The 12,425-nt window shown below is 37.1% G+C and overlaps 1 protein-coding gene across 2 annotated transcripts in view; it reads right to left on the bottom strand.

Annotated features, from left to right (window-relative positions):
- Window positions 1–12,425, bottom strand: part of ATP8A1 (ATPase phospholipid transporting 8A1) — a 236,858-nt gene that overhangs the window by 153,284 nt on the left and 71,149 nt on the right. For both annotated transcript variants that reach the window (XM_060148261.1, XM_060148260.1), the window contains exons 8-12: window positions 10,693–10,762; window positions 8,644–8,771; window positions 4,614–4,725; window positions 3,106–3,271; window positions 1,493–1,620 (exon numbers count right to left, since the gene is read on the bottom strand). In XM_060148261.1, the coding sequence (XP_060004244.1) occupies window positions 1,493–1,620; window positions 3,106–3,271; window positions 4,614–4,725; window positions 8,644–8,771; window positions 10,693–10,762 (604 nt within the window). The remainder of the gene's footprint in view (window positions 1–1,492; window positions 1,621–3,105; window positions 3,272–4,613; window positions 4,726–8,643; window positions 8,772–10,692; window positions 10,763–12,425) is intronic.

Raw genomic sequence — 12,425 nt, 5'->3', positions numbered from 1 at the left:
GTCAGGGGGCGGGGATGACAGAAGACTAGGCATGATAGCCAAGTTCAAATATTTTGCAAGGCTGTCATTTGGAAACAAGATTAGACATGTTCATAAAGATCTATTGGGAAGAACTAGAAGAAAAGGAAGGCAGTTACTAATTTCATTTCCACACAAGGAAGAAACTGCCTGGTAAGGGAAGACCTGTCAGGAATGTTGGAAAATCTCTGCATATTAGAAAGGCAGTTGAAAAGCATAAGCCTGCTGGGTTCATCCAATACTAAAATTATATAATTATTTGAAGCAAATATTACTTTTGAAAATCCAAATAAAAAATAAAGTGATTGACTAGTTATTTGATTTTCATAATGAGCTACCTTATTATTTCTTTAAGTGGAAAACCTTCAGTAAGTTTTAATTGTACTTATACAAATTTTATTACACCATTTTTTAAGCAACAAATCTCCTGCATGAAATTAGCTATGCCTGCAACTCATTTCAGATTTCTAAATTACACTGATCTTTCAGCAATGAATTTAGAGATTAAGCGTTGAAGTGGATCACTTACTATGGAAAGATAATGAACAGTTGCGAAAGTAGCATATTTTAAAAAATCCTAATATTGTTCATATTGAAAGACTTTCAAGTGATTTAAAAAAATCAAAAGATAATAAAAAAATCAAAATAAAAGAGAAAATTAAACTTTCTGGCAGATTAGGTTTAAAGACTTAATTTACATAAATTCATTACTTTTAACTTTGGTAAAAATTACTGAAATTTAATTGAAGAAGAGTAAAATTTTATAAACAAAACATTTAGGAAACAGATGTCTAGTACACTTTTCTAAGATTAAAAAAAATTGAGAAAATTAAAAATAAAAATTCAAGCCCAGCTAAAATTGTTTACAGTGTGGAAAAATAAACTACAAAGATTTATAAAACATGATAGAAAGCCTGGTTGCTACAAGTAGCAAATACGGTATTATTTCTATAGTGCTCAACTGTTTATGAAGTTGTTTGCTATGTCGCAAGCGTCCTTTGATCTATATAACCGCTGTGAGATGCAGGTAAAGCATGTTTTATTTATGCCCGTGTGATTGGCCAAGAAGATAAGTCTCAGAAAAGTCAAGTGGCTGGCAAAGTTCACACAGCTAGTAATTAGAACTAAAATCCATTATTTTAACTCTAAACCCTATGATTCTCGTTTTCCCCAAGACCACTATGTAACCAAAAAATAGGCTTCCTCAACTACAGACCTATTTTCCCCAGCGTGTCTGGTCTGTAAACTTGTGTGATTCTGAGATGAGAGACTTTGGTACAATTTTCACATGTCAAATGAATTTATTATTATTATATTATATTAGGCTCAAAAATATTTTGAAATGTTGTCTTATAGTCAAAAAAAAAGTAAGGCATAATTAAGATTTTTTTCCTGAAAGATCGAAAGACGCTATCAGGAAAAAGGACAAAATGTATGTTTCATGTAATAAAAAACAATAATAATTCATATTTACCCAATTTATGAAGTATGCCTGGGTAAATTTCACCACTTCTAATGTAACCAACAAGCTGATAGGAATGAGATTATTGAAAAGGATGATGAAGGTCAAGAAATTCAGTCCAAAATTATTAGCACCACCATCTGTTGGGGGAGGTAGGAAAAAAGTCATTTACAGTTTTATATTTTATTTGCATTAACCAGAATTTTAGCATAACAAGAATTTTCTGTATTATATAGTATATCTAAAAGTGTGGGAGGAACACTGTGCTGATAACATGTTCTTATTCTCAAACACGGTCTTCAAGATAGAATGGCATTATTTGTGTTCAAGATGTTGTGAACCCTTTTAAGAACTGCATAATGGTACTAAAAAGAGAAAGTACTACCACGTATTTCAAACCCATTCCAAACATGAAGTTTAGAGATATTAGGGATAGGACTGAGGTAGAATCTCAACCAGGTAGAATCACTTTCACATGAATTTTTTTTTTTTTTTTTTTTTGCGGTACGCGGGCCTCTCACTGCCGTGGCCTCTCCCGTTGCGGAGCACAGGCTCCGGATGCGCAGGCCCAGTGGCCATGGCTCACGGGCCCAGCCACTCCGCAGCATGTGGGATCTTCCCGGACCGGGGCACGAACCCATGTCCCCTGCATCGGCAGGCGGACTCTCAACCACTGCGCCACCAGGGAAGCCCTCACGTGAATTTTTAAAAAGCATTTCCAGTTTGAAGGATGTCTTAAAAGCAAACAAACAACTGCAGCAAAACCAACCCAGGTAGCTAAAACAATGTAGGGCTGAACCCTAGGTAAGTTCAGCTCTAGGTAAATTATATTCTTCCTCTTCAATAATGTAAGTAGAACAGTTATCCCAGATAATCTGTAAAGTATATGAAGAAACAAAATGATGGTAGTCTTAACAATTCTAATGTTGAAATAGCAAACCAACAACTGTTAAAAAATAAGAACCTTGGAATAGCTACAAAGCTAAATCAGTATAATAAGAAACAACTGAGAAAATCAGTTGTGATATATAAAGTTTTACTAGAACTTGTTTTCACAAACTTGGAAATTAAGTATTTATTGGTTAAGTGCTCATCAAAAGGAAATGTAAACTTACTTCCCAGAAATACTCAGTAAAAAGATAAATGATCCAAAAAGGAAATTACTTAATAGTACTTTCCCTCAGAAAAGATGACTATTGAAACAGAATTCACTGCAATCATGAGTTGAAATGAAAGTACATTCAATTTAAACACTTTAAAAACATGTAAAATATTTTTTGGTGCTTTAAATATACTCAATCTGCTTTCTTTACCAGATAGCTATGTAACCACTTGTGTTAAAATATTTAAAAGAATAAATTAATAAAATTAAAATAACATTAATAAAATAACATTTTATACTATTTTAGAGTACTCACTATATTTTTAAGGATCCTGAAATTTTAGAGATTGTAACAGTTTACTTACTTTTACTGGAAATTGCATTGAAAAATAAAGATTAAATGCCCAGTTATCTTGGCAACAAGGTTTTCTTTTTAGAAATTGGAAATTCCAAGATCAGTTGTGAAACAAATACATGTTTTAATGAAAGAAAAAATAAGTACAATAAGTACTTTAATGCTCACAGTTTAGATTGAGATACCAGTCCTTTCCAGAATGCCTTCGATTCCAAATGGCTGAACCCACAGAACAGACAAGAGACATGGCAATCAAGATACAAAATAAAATCAAAATTTGTACATTTGTAATCCGTTCTACATTTGAGAGTTTAAGTGGTGGACTTGTTGAATTCTGTAAAAAGAAACAAAAGATGAGTAATAAGAAATGTGTACAAATGATCTAGTAATGTGTATCTAGTATTTTGGTGAGGATGATAACGTCAGTCACAATTCAAAATCTCCACATGGTTCAACACATGAGAATTATATGGAAAACAATCAGATGTAATAAGCTGTCAAAGGTTAACCACCTCTTTTCCTTCACTGTATCCTTTTTATCCAGTCCTTTTTCTACAATGTAAAGCAGTAAGAAAGAAGGAAATAACATTCCTTTTGTAGACATGGCTTTTGCATTGTGGCAGGTGAGATGAACAATGCATTACCTGACTACCTAAGCAAACAGGGTCGACTAAGGCATCTAGCATCTCAGCTCCTGAAGAGAGGCAGAGAAGGTGACCTATGTACCCATATAGCCAGAGACCTGGAAATTCCAGACTATGAAGACAACATTTAAAGGATCTCTGGTTTCCAGATTTTTTGGTGGCATTTAGTAATTGTTTTACTAAACACAGCAGCAATCTAAGTAGTGCTATCAAGAATAACAGAGGCAAGTTTCCTGAGCTGTATTTAATGATAAAAAATGATCTGTGCTAACCACGGCATCCACATGACAGAAACTTAAATGTCAAAAATCAACATAAAATGATGATTTATACAATAGTTAGGGGTGGAATCATTAATAGCAGTCCTGCTTGCCTGATGATAACACCTTTGTGCCTTTACAATGTACAAAGTTATCAGCCCTCAAAGCAGATTTTCATTTAGTACCTTAAAACTGAGTTTTCCACACCTATCTCACCACTGAACACTCATGATATTATAATGTAGAGACGGAGCAGCCAAAGGCCTGTATAAATGTTGCAAGTGCTAGGATTAAAGCTGATTAAAAATGGCTTAACATAAAAATGCTGTGAAAAACAGTCAACATAATAGTTGACTATTAACAAACCGTTACAAGTTTTTCTTTCAATTTTATAAAAAATAAAAATAAGTTCTAGAATATGATCCTTGTAATAAAATAAAATTATAAGATAAATAATGCAGAGCACTCATCGTTACACAGACAACTTTTGTCAATCATTGCAATAGTCAGTAAATGCTGCCAGTGGACTGGTATGCACAATCACTGGGTGTTCACGCATTGGTGATCTCTGGTGGAACGTTCTAGTGTTCTTGCATGGAGTGAGCCATGTCACAGCCCCACTCACTGAAGAATGAGATCTGGATACAGAGTGTGGGGCTCAGGTATCTATGACAGATGATCTGCTAGGTTTAGGACTACAGCACCGAGACCTACAAATAGCATATTTTCAAAAGACTTGGATCCAAAAGGTTTTCATAGATAAAAATCCCACCTGCATCAGCTTGGTGTCATGTCCAGTGTAGACAACTATTCCATGAACCCACTGTGTATTTCTCAATTGAGCGCCTCGAAGAAGAATCTGATCTGCTCCCAGGGGAACAGTGCTATGACAGATTATGTTGACATTAGAAACGACATTTTCCAGAATGCTTAAGAATTCTACAGCCACTATATAGTTCCAAGAAAGGTCCTGTTATGAAAATAACCCTTCTTACATTTTACTTTATTTCTAGAAAAGAAGTAATTTTCCTACCAATAAGAATCATCTTCTTACACAAGGACAGCTGGAGGGAAGCATTTCAGTTGCTTCTTCTTACCACCAAAGCAGCCATTTCCTACAGCTTCATTATCCAAGACAGTAGGCAACAGTATGGAATTCAGAGGCTCATTCTCAAACCTGTTGAAGACTTTTCCTGATTTAGCAAGTCCACTTAGGTTTCTGAGATATTTGAAAGTAGTGAGTTTAGGGGATCTGTTCCCTCTCCTCCACCTTCCTTTAAATTAAAAATAGCTTTGTGCACAATAAAGGTTCAAAAAAATACACAAGGTAAGATAAATACACAGATCTCATCATATACTTGCACTGCCATCCCTGCCCTCCAGAGATTAAGTCTCTGTATTAAAATCTCTAGGACATTCATTTACTGTATTTGAAGATCAGTCTTCCAAGAACTGTGAATAAAATCGTAAGCATCTAAAAGTCTTAAACACTCCTCTGAAATGACAGCAAATTGAGGCTCTCCATTCCATACGATTTAAACTACATCTTTCATGAATAAGGGGTCTTTTGTGGGTTTTTTGCAAGGCTACCCACTATGGTAGGCTGTGGGTTGATACAACCTCTCATAGAGCTATCAGAAGGCTACAAGCTATCGCAAATATAGTGGGATTCTTAATGGAAACGTACTACATAAAATTTAATGGCTCGAAGATTCCTATCACTACTGCTTCGTTTTACTGATTAAAAAAAGCAAAAAAAAAAAAGTCAAATATAAATAAAAATTCATAAAATAAAAATTCCAGAAAAAGGAAGAGGCAATTCCCCCAAGAAAACTCTCCAGAAACACAGAATTTATTTGTCCGAGGACACAAATAGAGACTGAAGCTTTCATTTCTGGTGGATTTTTATAATCCAGTAAGTGTCTAAGGCTAGTAGTAGCTTGGGCCTGGGACCTTCTTTTAGGAACGACACAAATGTCACTGGCTCAGATGAAATCAATCGAGATAGATGGGTAATGACAGCACCTGAAGCCTTCTACTTAAGTAAGTAAATTCTTAGGAATTAGCGTATTCCAATTTAGTCAAAGAACACAGCAACTATACCTCTCATTCTTCATGTACAACAACATGCCTTTCAGACCCATCTTAAGATCTGGGGTGCACTTCAGGGGTGGGAGGAGTCCTCAGGCCTAAAGCAGGTTTCCAAGAAGTTCTTGGGAAGCTGCTGGATTATGCTCTGGGGCACATGTGTGCCAACTGTTTCTCACATATCCGATGGGGTATAACATGGCAACTGGCACCTTGGCACTTGTGGTGTGCCTTGATCGGAATTAGCTACAAACTCCTCAAAAGAAAAAAAATGCTTTTCAATTACAAGGACTCAACAAGAATGAGTTATTAATTTTTCATCAGAGCTGGAATTCCAAAGTCTCTGGCATTAGACAATGACCCTCATCCTTAATGGCATCAAACTACATTAATTCTAAACTAAGCGGCTCTAAGAGTCTCTGGCATTAGACAATGACCCTCATCCTTAATGGCATCAAACGACATTAATTCTAAACTAAGCGGCTCTAAGAGCGCTGGGTAATCACTGTAGAAGTCAAACGTGCTACAGGCACAAAGATACTGAAAATCTGTTTCCACCTTTCATGTAAATTGAAGCATATTATATAAATGCTATCTGTACCCCAAATCTTGGCACCATCATACAAAGTTTCTCCTTCACTGTGTGGATTTGCTTGGCATCGATCTGCTGGGGAACTGGTAAGAAATGGAAGCTGGCCAGTTAGGAACGTCAGGCTACAGAAACACATTACTTGTATAAATGTCCAAATCTATCATTAGTCTATGTTCATGGAAAGATCACGCTGTGAAAAATTTAGAACAATATAAAATTACTTCAAAAATTACAGGAAAACTTTTGGTGGATCTGAATGAGGATGACAGTTCAGGGTACTCAAGTGTCCTTTAGAATTCAAATACTGTAATAATGGAACTACAAAATACTGAAAGCACCGATAATCTCTCAAGCTGGTGGCGTGAGCTAGTGCGCTTAGCTGCATTTAGCTGGCTACTACAAATGCCTAGTAGGAAAGGAGAAGGGAAGCAGAGGAGACCCCACCCTTCCTGCCAAGTTCTGCCCCATTTCTTTGCTCCTCTTTGTAACAGAACTCCTTGAAAAAGCTGTCTATTTTTCAACTCTTCTTCTGTTATCTCAAACCCACTCTCATGAGGCTCTGCCTGTCCTAATAGCGTTCAAGGATCTCCACTTGCTAGATCCAACTGTTAATTCTCAGACTCACTGTATTTGACTTCATGGTACTTGACCATAAGCAACATGTGACCCACTTTAGTCACTCCCTCTGCCTTGGTACGGTTTCTTCACTCTCTCGGTTTCCATGCTACCAACTTGATCTCAGTCTGTTTTGCTGGTAACTCCTCTCTTCCCAACCTTAATGCTGGCGAGTCTTAGGACAGCCCTTTCCACTTTTCTAACTATACCCTTTCACCCTTGGTGATGGCTTTAAATATCTATACCAACTACTTCCAAATTTATCTCATGAACCCGGACCTCTAGCACAAATTCCAGGCTTATATGTTTAACTGCCTCCTGACGTCTCTGTTTGGACATCACAAACTTATTAAGTCCCAAACTGAACCGCTGACATTGCCCCTTGAAACAGTTCAGTGGATCCCCATTTCACTCAGAATAACACCCTTACAATGGCCTACAAAGCCTTGCATGGTCTGGCCCACTATTCTCTCTTAGCCCTTCTTCTACTACCCTCTTCCTTGGTCATTCCACTCCACACACACTGGCAACTCTGCTGTTCCATAAATACTCCAGGCACTTCCCCACTTTCAGATGATGTAACCATACAGCTAATAATTTGCACTGTCTATTCCTTCTGTCTAGAATCTTCTCCCTCCAGATATTCAAATGGCTGACTTCCTCATCTCCTACTCACCTTTGCTCAAATATTACCTTCTCAATGAAGCAACATTTACCTTCTGCAACCTCACTAACTAAAAGTGATTCCCTCCCAAGAACTCCCAATCTATTTTATCCTGGGCCATTTTTTCCAAAGCATTTATCACTTTCTAACATGGTATAAAATTTTTTATTTGTCATTTTATTGTTTGTCTGTTTGCTCTTCCCTTACTGCAAGAAAGTTAGCTCTCAAGGTCAGGCAGATTTGTCTGCTTTGTCCATTGCTGTCTCCTTAACATCTGCAACTGGCCTGGCCTGCTGGGTACAGGTTGAATGGATGACGGAAGAGGCAGGAAACAGGAGGGGAGGGGAGGGGAGGGAAGGGAGAGGGGTAGGAAGCAGGTATAAAAGATGACTACAGATAACATGGCCTAGAAAAGAGCATATGCAATTACACAGAGAAGACAAGAAATTATCCAGCAAATTAATCCCTGTGGGTAGAGTCTGAACTCCTTGAGGCATCTAGAGATTACAAGAAAGCACCTGGGCCATGGAGACCGACAGTTAAGCCTATAAGGTAAGTATTCTGGCCAAAGAGGAAACCACTAAACAATGCGCCAGAAGCTTGGCATATCCGTGAAAATATCCAGCTCCTAGGCTGGCAGGAACCCTGGGGAAGTCTTCAGCTATACCATATGTGTACAGGGTTAAGAGCATTTTCACAAAAGAACTCTGGGTAGAATACAGAAATACTTAAGAAAAAGGGTTTGGGTTATCAAACTTAGAGTACAAGAAAATGTGTACCTAGGTCAACAATACCCTGCAACACAGTGACTTCTGTGTTTTTATGAAAACCGATTTTACATACCTGTGTCCATCAAGCCTTATGTTTCCAACAAAATCGTAGAGATGTCTGTTTGGACTTTCACACTCAATTCTGCCAGAAATTCTCATCAAACTGTCAATGTCTTTTATATCTGATGTTGCTGGTAAGCCCTGTTTAGAAATTTTTAAATAAGCAAAGAAAATATTAAATAAGTTGTATGTGGGAGGGAGCAAGGAATTCTGAATTCATCCACACCTTAAGATCTAAGAGATCCCACGGTTTTATAAGCAATTATCCCCCCACCCCTTTGTCAAATCGAAATTAGGGGATAACTTCCTCTCTACTTGAACATATATGTGTTTAGCAGAACAGGGCAGCTTTTGTGAAAACTCTAAAATATCTTAAAGAGATTATAAACTAGCCTCCGAAGATATTTTGAAATAAGTCCTCAAAGAACTGTTTGCTTCCAAAAATAAAACTACTATTTAGCATTATACAGTCTAAATCTGTCTGCTGAAGCTCCAAAAGGGAATGCAAAATAACTAGAATCTATACCCAAAGACAGTAGTTATGTTTTTGTTCTTTTAGTTCACTGAGAAGGAAAACTCCAAAACAGTTCCTCCCTCTGGCCACCTACAACTGGCTGGAATTGAGCAGCCCTCACTTCCTGTGGCAGGTTGAGTTCAGGTGCTGTGAGGATGACCTGCTTCTACCACAACCCAACCTTCCCACATGTCATTTTCACTATTTGTCTAGAACCCAAGAGAATACATTTTTTTAGTGTCCCTTTTAAAACTTTAAAAACCGTACAGTGACTTTCTATTAGGAGTGGTATGAGAAATAAATAGAGAAATCTAACCGATTCCCTGAGATTAGTGAGAATTTTAGAACAGCAATGGAAACTGTGTCTTTTCCATATGTCAAAGCCAAATAATATGGGCCAGGAGAACAGAAAAATAAATAAGCTAACACACATGAAAGCACTTAGAGCTACTGATGCTATCATCAGAGTGTTGGCTATAACAGAAAGTGTTAAAAATATTACAGAATAGTATCTATATGATGGACCACATTTAATTAGGCAAGTAAAACTGAATTTTCCATAATATTTAACTATTTCAGTTTATAAAACCACTTCATTGTGGCTCAATGAGGAAATATTTGTAAGTAGACAGAACTGCCTCAACTCAAGACAATAATACTAAGAAATAAAGCTATAGGGGTTCAGAAGGAGCCTCCTCAAAATGTGTCACTTTTGGAGCTTCCCTGGTGGCGCAGTGGTTGAGAATCTGCCTGCTAATGCAGGGGACACGGGTTCGAGCCCTGGTCTGGGAGGATCCCACATGCCGCGGAGCAACTAGGCCCGTGAGCCACAACTACTGAGCCTGCGCGCCTGGAGCCTGTGCTCCGCAACAAGAGAGGCCGCGACAGTGAGAGGCCCGCGCACCACGATGAAGAGTGGCCCCTGCTTGCCACAACTGGAGAAAGGCCTCGCACAGAAACGAAGACCCAACGTAGCCAAAATTAAATTAATAAATTACTAAACTCCTACCCCCAACATCTTAAAAAAAAAAAAAAGTGTCACTTTTGCATGAGGATTATTTTGAGCTACGGGCAATGGAGATCCTGAGGGTTCAAGAGAAACTACTGTCCTTCCCTTAACTACCTAGAAGAATTTAAATTGGGGATTTTTCCCAGAGAAAAGTTATTACCAGAGATAAATTTTATTTAAGTGGACCCATCCATCTGGCAGGGCAAACACCTAATTACCAAACATCTGCTCTTCTTATCATCCTATGAATGACCCTCCTGTCCTTGGAAGCCCCAGGACGCTCATCCCATTCCTTACCTCAGAACGGCATGTATACCTCATTCTACCTTTCTGTTTCTGAGCCTCTCATGCATGTGGGGTTCCTATACGTATGAAATTAAATTTGATTTTCTCCTGTTGGTATGTCTCATGTCAATTTAATTCTTAGACCAGCCAGAAGAATGTAGAAGGGTAGAGGGAAGTTTTCTTCCTCCCCAGCAAAGCTCTCAATTCCATGTAAGAGAACAGCAATAATTATATCAACCTATATTAGATCTTACCTGTCTAATTTTCAAGTTTGTTTCACCATCTAAGTTGGATGTTTCAATGTAGCACATGGCCTGCGGCTCACTGTTTTTTAAAATTGAAAAGCACAAAGATTTAGTGGGGGAAAGAAAGCATACTAATAACTTATTTAAATGCTCAGACTCACTGAAGCCTTTCATTCTAAACAAAGGTTTAGTCGCCTAGTTTCTTGATGTCTTTCATTCTAACCACAAAATGCTGTGAGGCAGACCCCATGCATGAAAACTCATGGATCAGATGTGCAGCCAGCAGGACCCCAAAGCAACTTCCTGACAATTAGTACTGATCTTTAAGATAATGTAAATAATTAGATTTGTCACATTTTACTTAAATTGTTCATCATATAGACACAACACAGACTGTATCTGAAATGTAAAGCAGTTTTGTGTCCATATATATCTTTAGCTCAAAAATATCAAGTGAGATTTCATGCTCATAGCCCACATGTAAATTGATTAAGCGGTGGATTAGAAAATTCCAGATTATTGCTTCTATAAACTTGCATTTACATGTTCATATTGTATTGTACTGCATCTTTAGAAACGATGAATAGGATCATATGAACCATAATATTTACATTTCAAGGCTACTTTAAAAAAACCGTATGAACAGATTTTACAATGAAAGTGGATATACACTTTCTTCCCCCTATTTTTTCTGTTTTATTTCTTAAAGTTGCTTCAGAGATTTGCATGGCAGCTAAAAGCTAAAACTAAAATTAGCCAACTTGGCTATGTTGTTCCTTGACCTGAAACTAGGAGATACATTCTATGGGTCCCCACCAGAGTGTTTCAGTCAAGTTTGGTACACAATGACTGGTATAAGGGGCCCATGCTCTCCAGTTTTATCACAGGTACACACCCGTGACTATCGTATAACCTGACCCCTTCACGTGCTGGCTTTGCTTGCTCAGCAATTACAGACAGGTGAGTTTGCAGTCCAACTGTATAACTGATCCTCAGCTATAAGGAAAAGCATTTTGAAGTTAAATTAATCTTATTAGCACTTGCTTATATAAAAAGCCCAATTAATTAACATCCTATAAGTAATTATGAATGTAATTTCTGATAAGCATGGGTACTCACAGTTAGAGATTTCTAAGTCACTAACACCTGGAATTTTCTAATCAACTTCCAATTTGTACATGTGTAAAGCAGACGATTTTGAGTTTCAGAAATGAGCACACAGCTTAGTTTTATGGCTTGAAGACTTGTGAAAAGTACTGAAACACATGGTCATTAATCAAATATTTTACAGATTCATTTTAAAGTAACTTTGCAAGTTCTTTAATTTTTTTCTATGGGCTTTTTTTTTTCCTTCCATAAAGGCTGATATTTTTTCCCAACCAAGTTTTGGGAAAACAAGTTTTTCAGTATTTATATCTTCACTCTATCAATTAAATAAGGTTTAATTTTTTATTACTGTCATGATAGTAATTTGGTTTTGGCAATTGCTCCCAATTTGTAATTTACTTACATATACATTTGAAATAAAAATGGTTTATAAAACCATTATAAAACACATCTGATAATACAGAAGCATGATGACAAACAAATGTTAAATGAACAATGCCAATTCCATATTTTGACAGTGAAATGCATTAAATTTCTACTGCTCAATATAACCAAGGCCATTCTCATATCAAAATAAGACTAACGTTCTAATTCTATCTTTTTTTCCCCCACAAAATAAGGTCCTTTTCTAGGAC

The sequence above is a fragment of the Lagenorhynchus albirostris genome, chromosome 4, assembly GCF_949774975.1.
Source record: "Lagenorhynchus albirostris chromosome 4, mLagAlb1.1, whole genome shotgun sequence".
NCBI lineage: Eukaryota > Metazoa > Chordata > Mammalia > Artiodactyla > Delphinidae > Lagenorhynchus > Lagenorhynchus albirostris.
The sequence above is the reverse complement of the archived record's forward strand: the minus strand, read 5'-3'. Positions and strand labels throughout refer to the sequence as shown.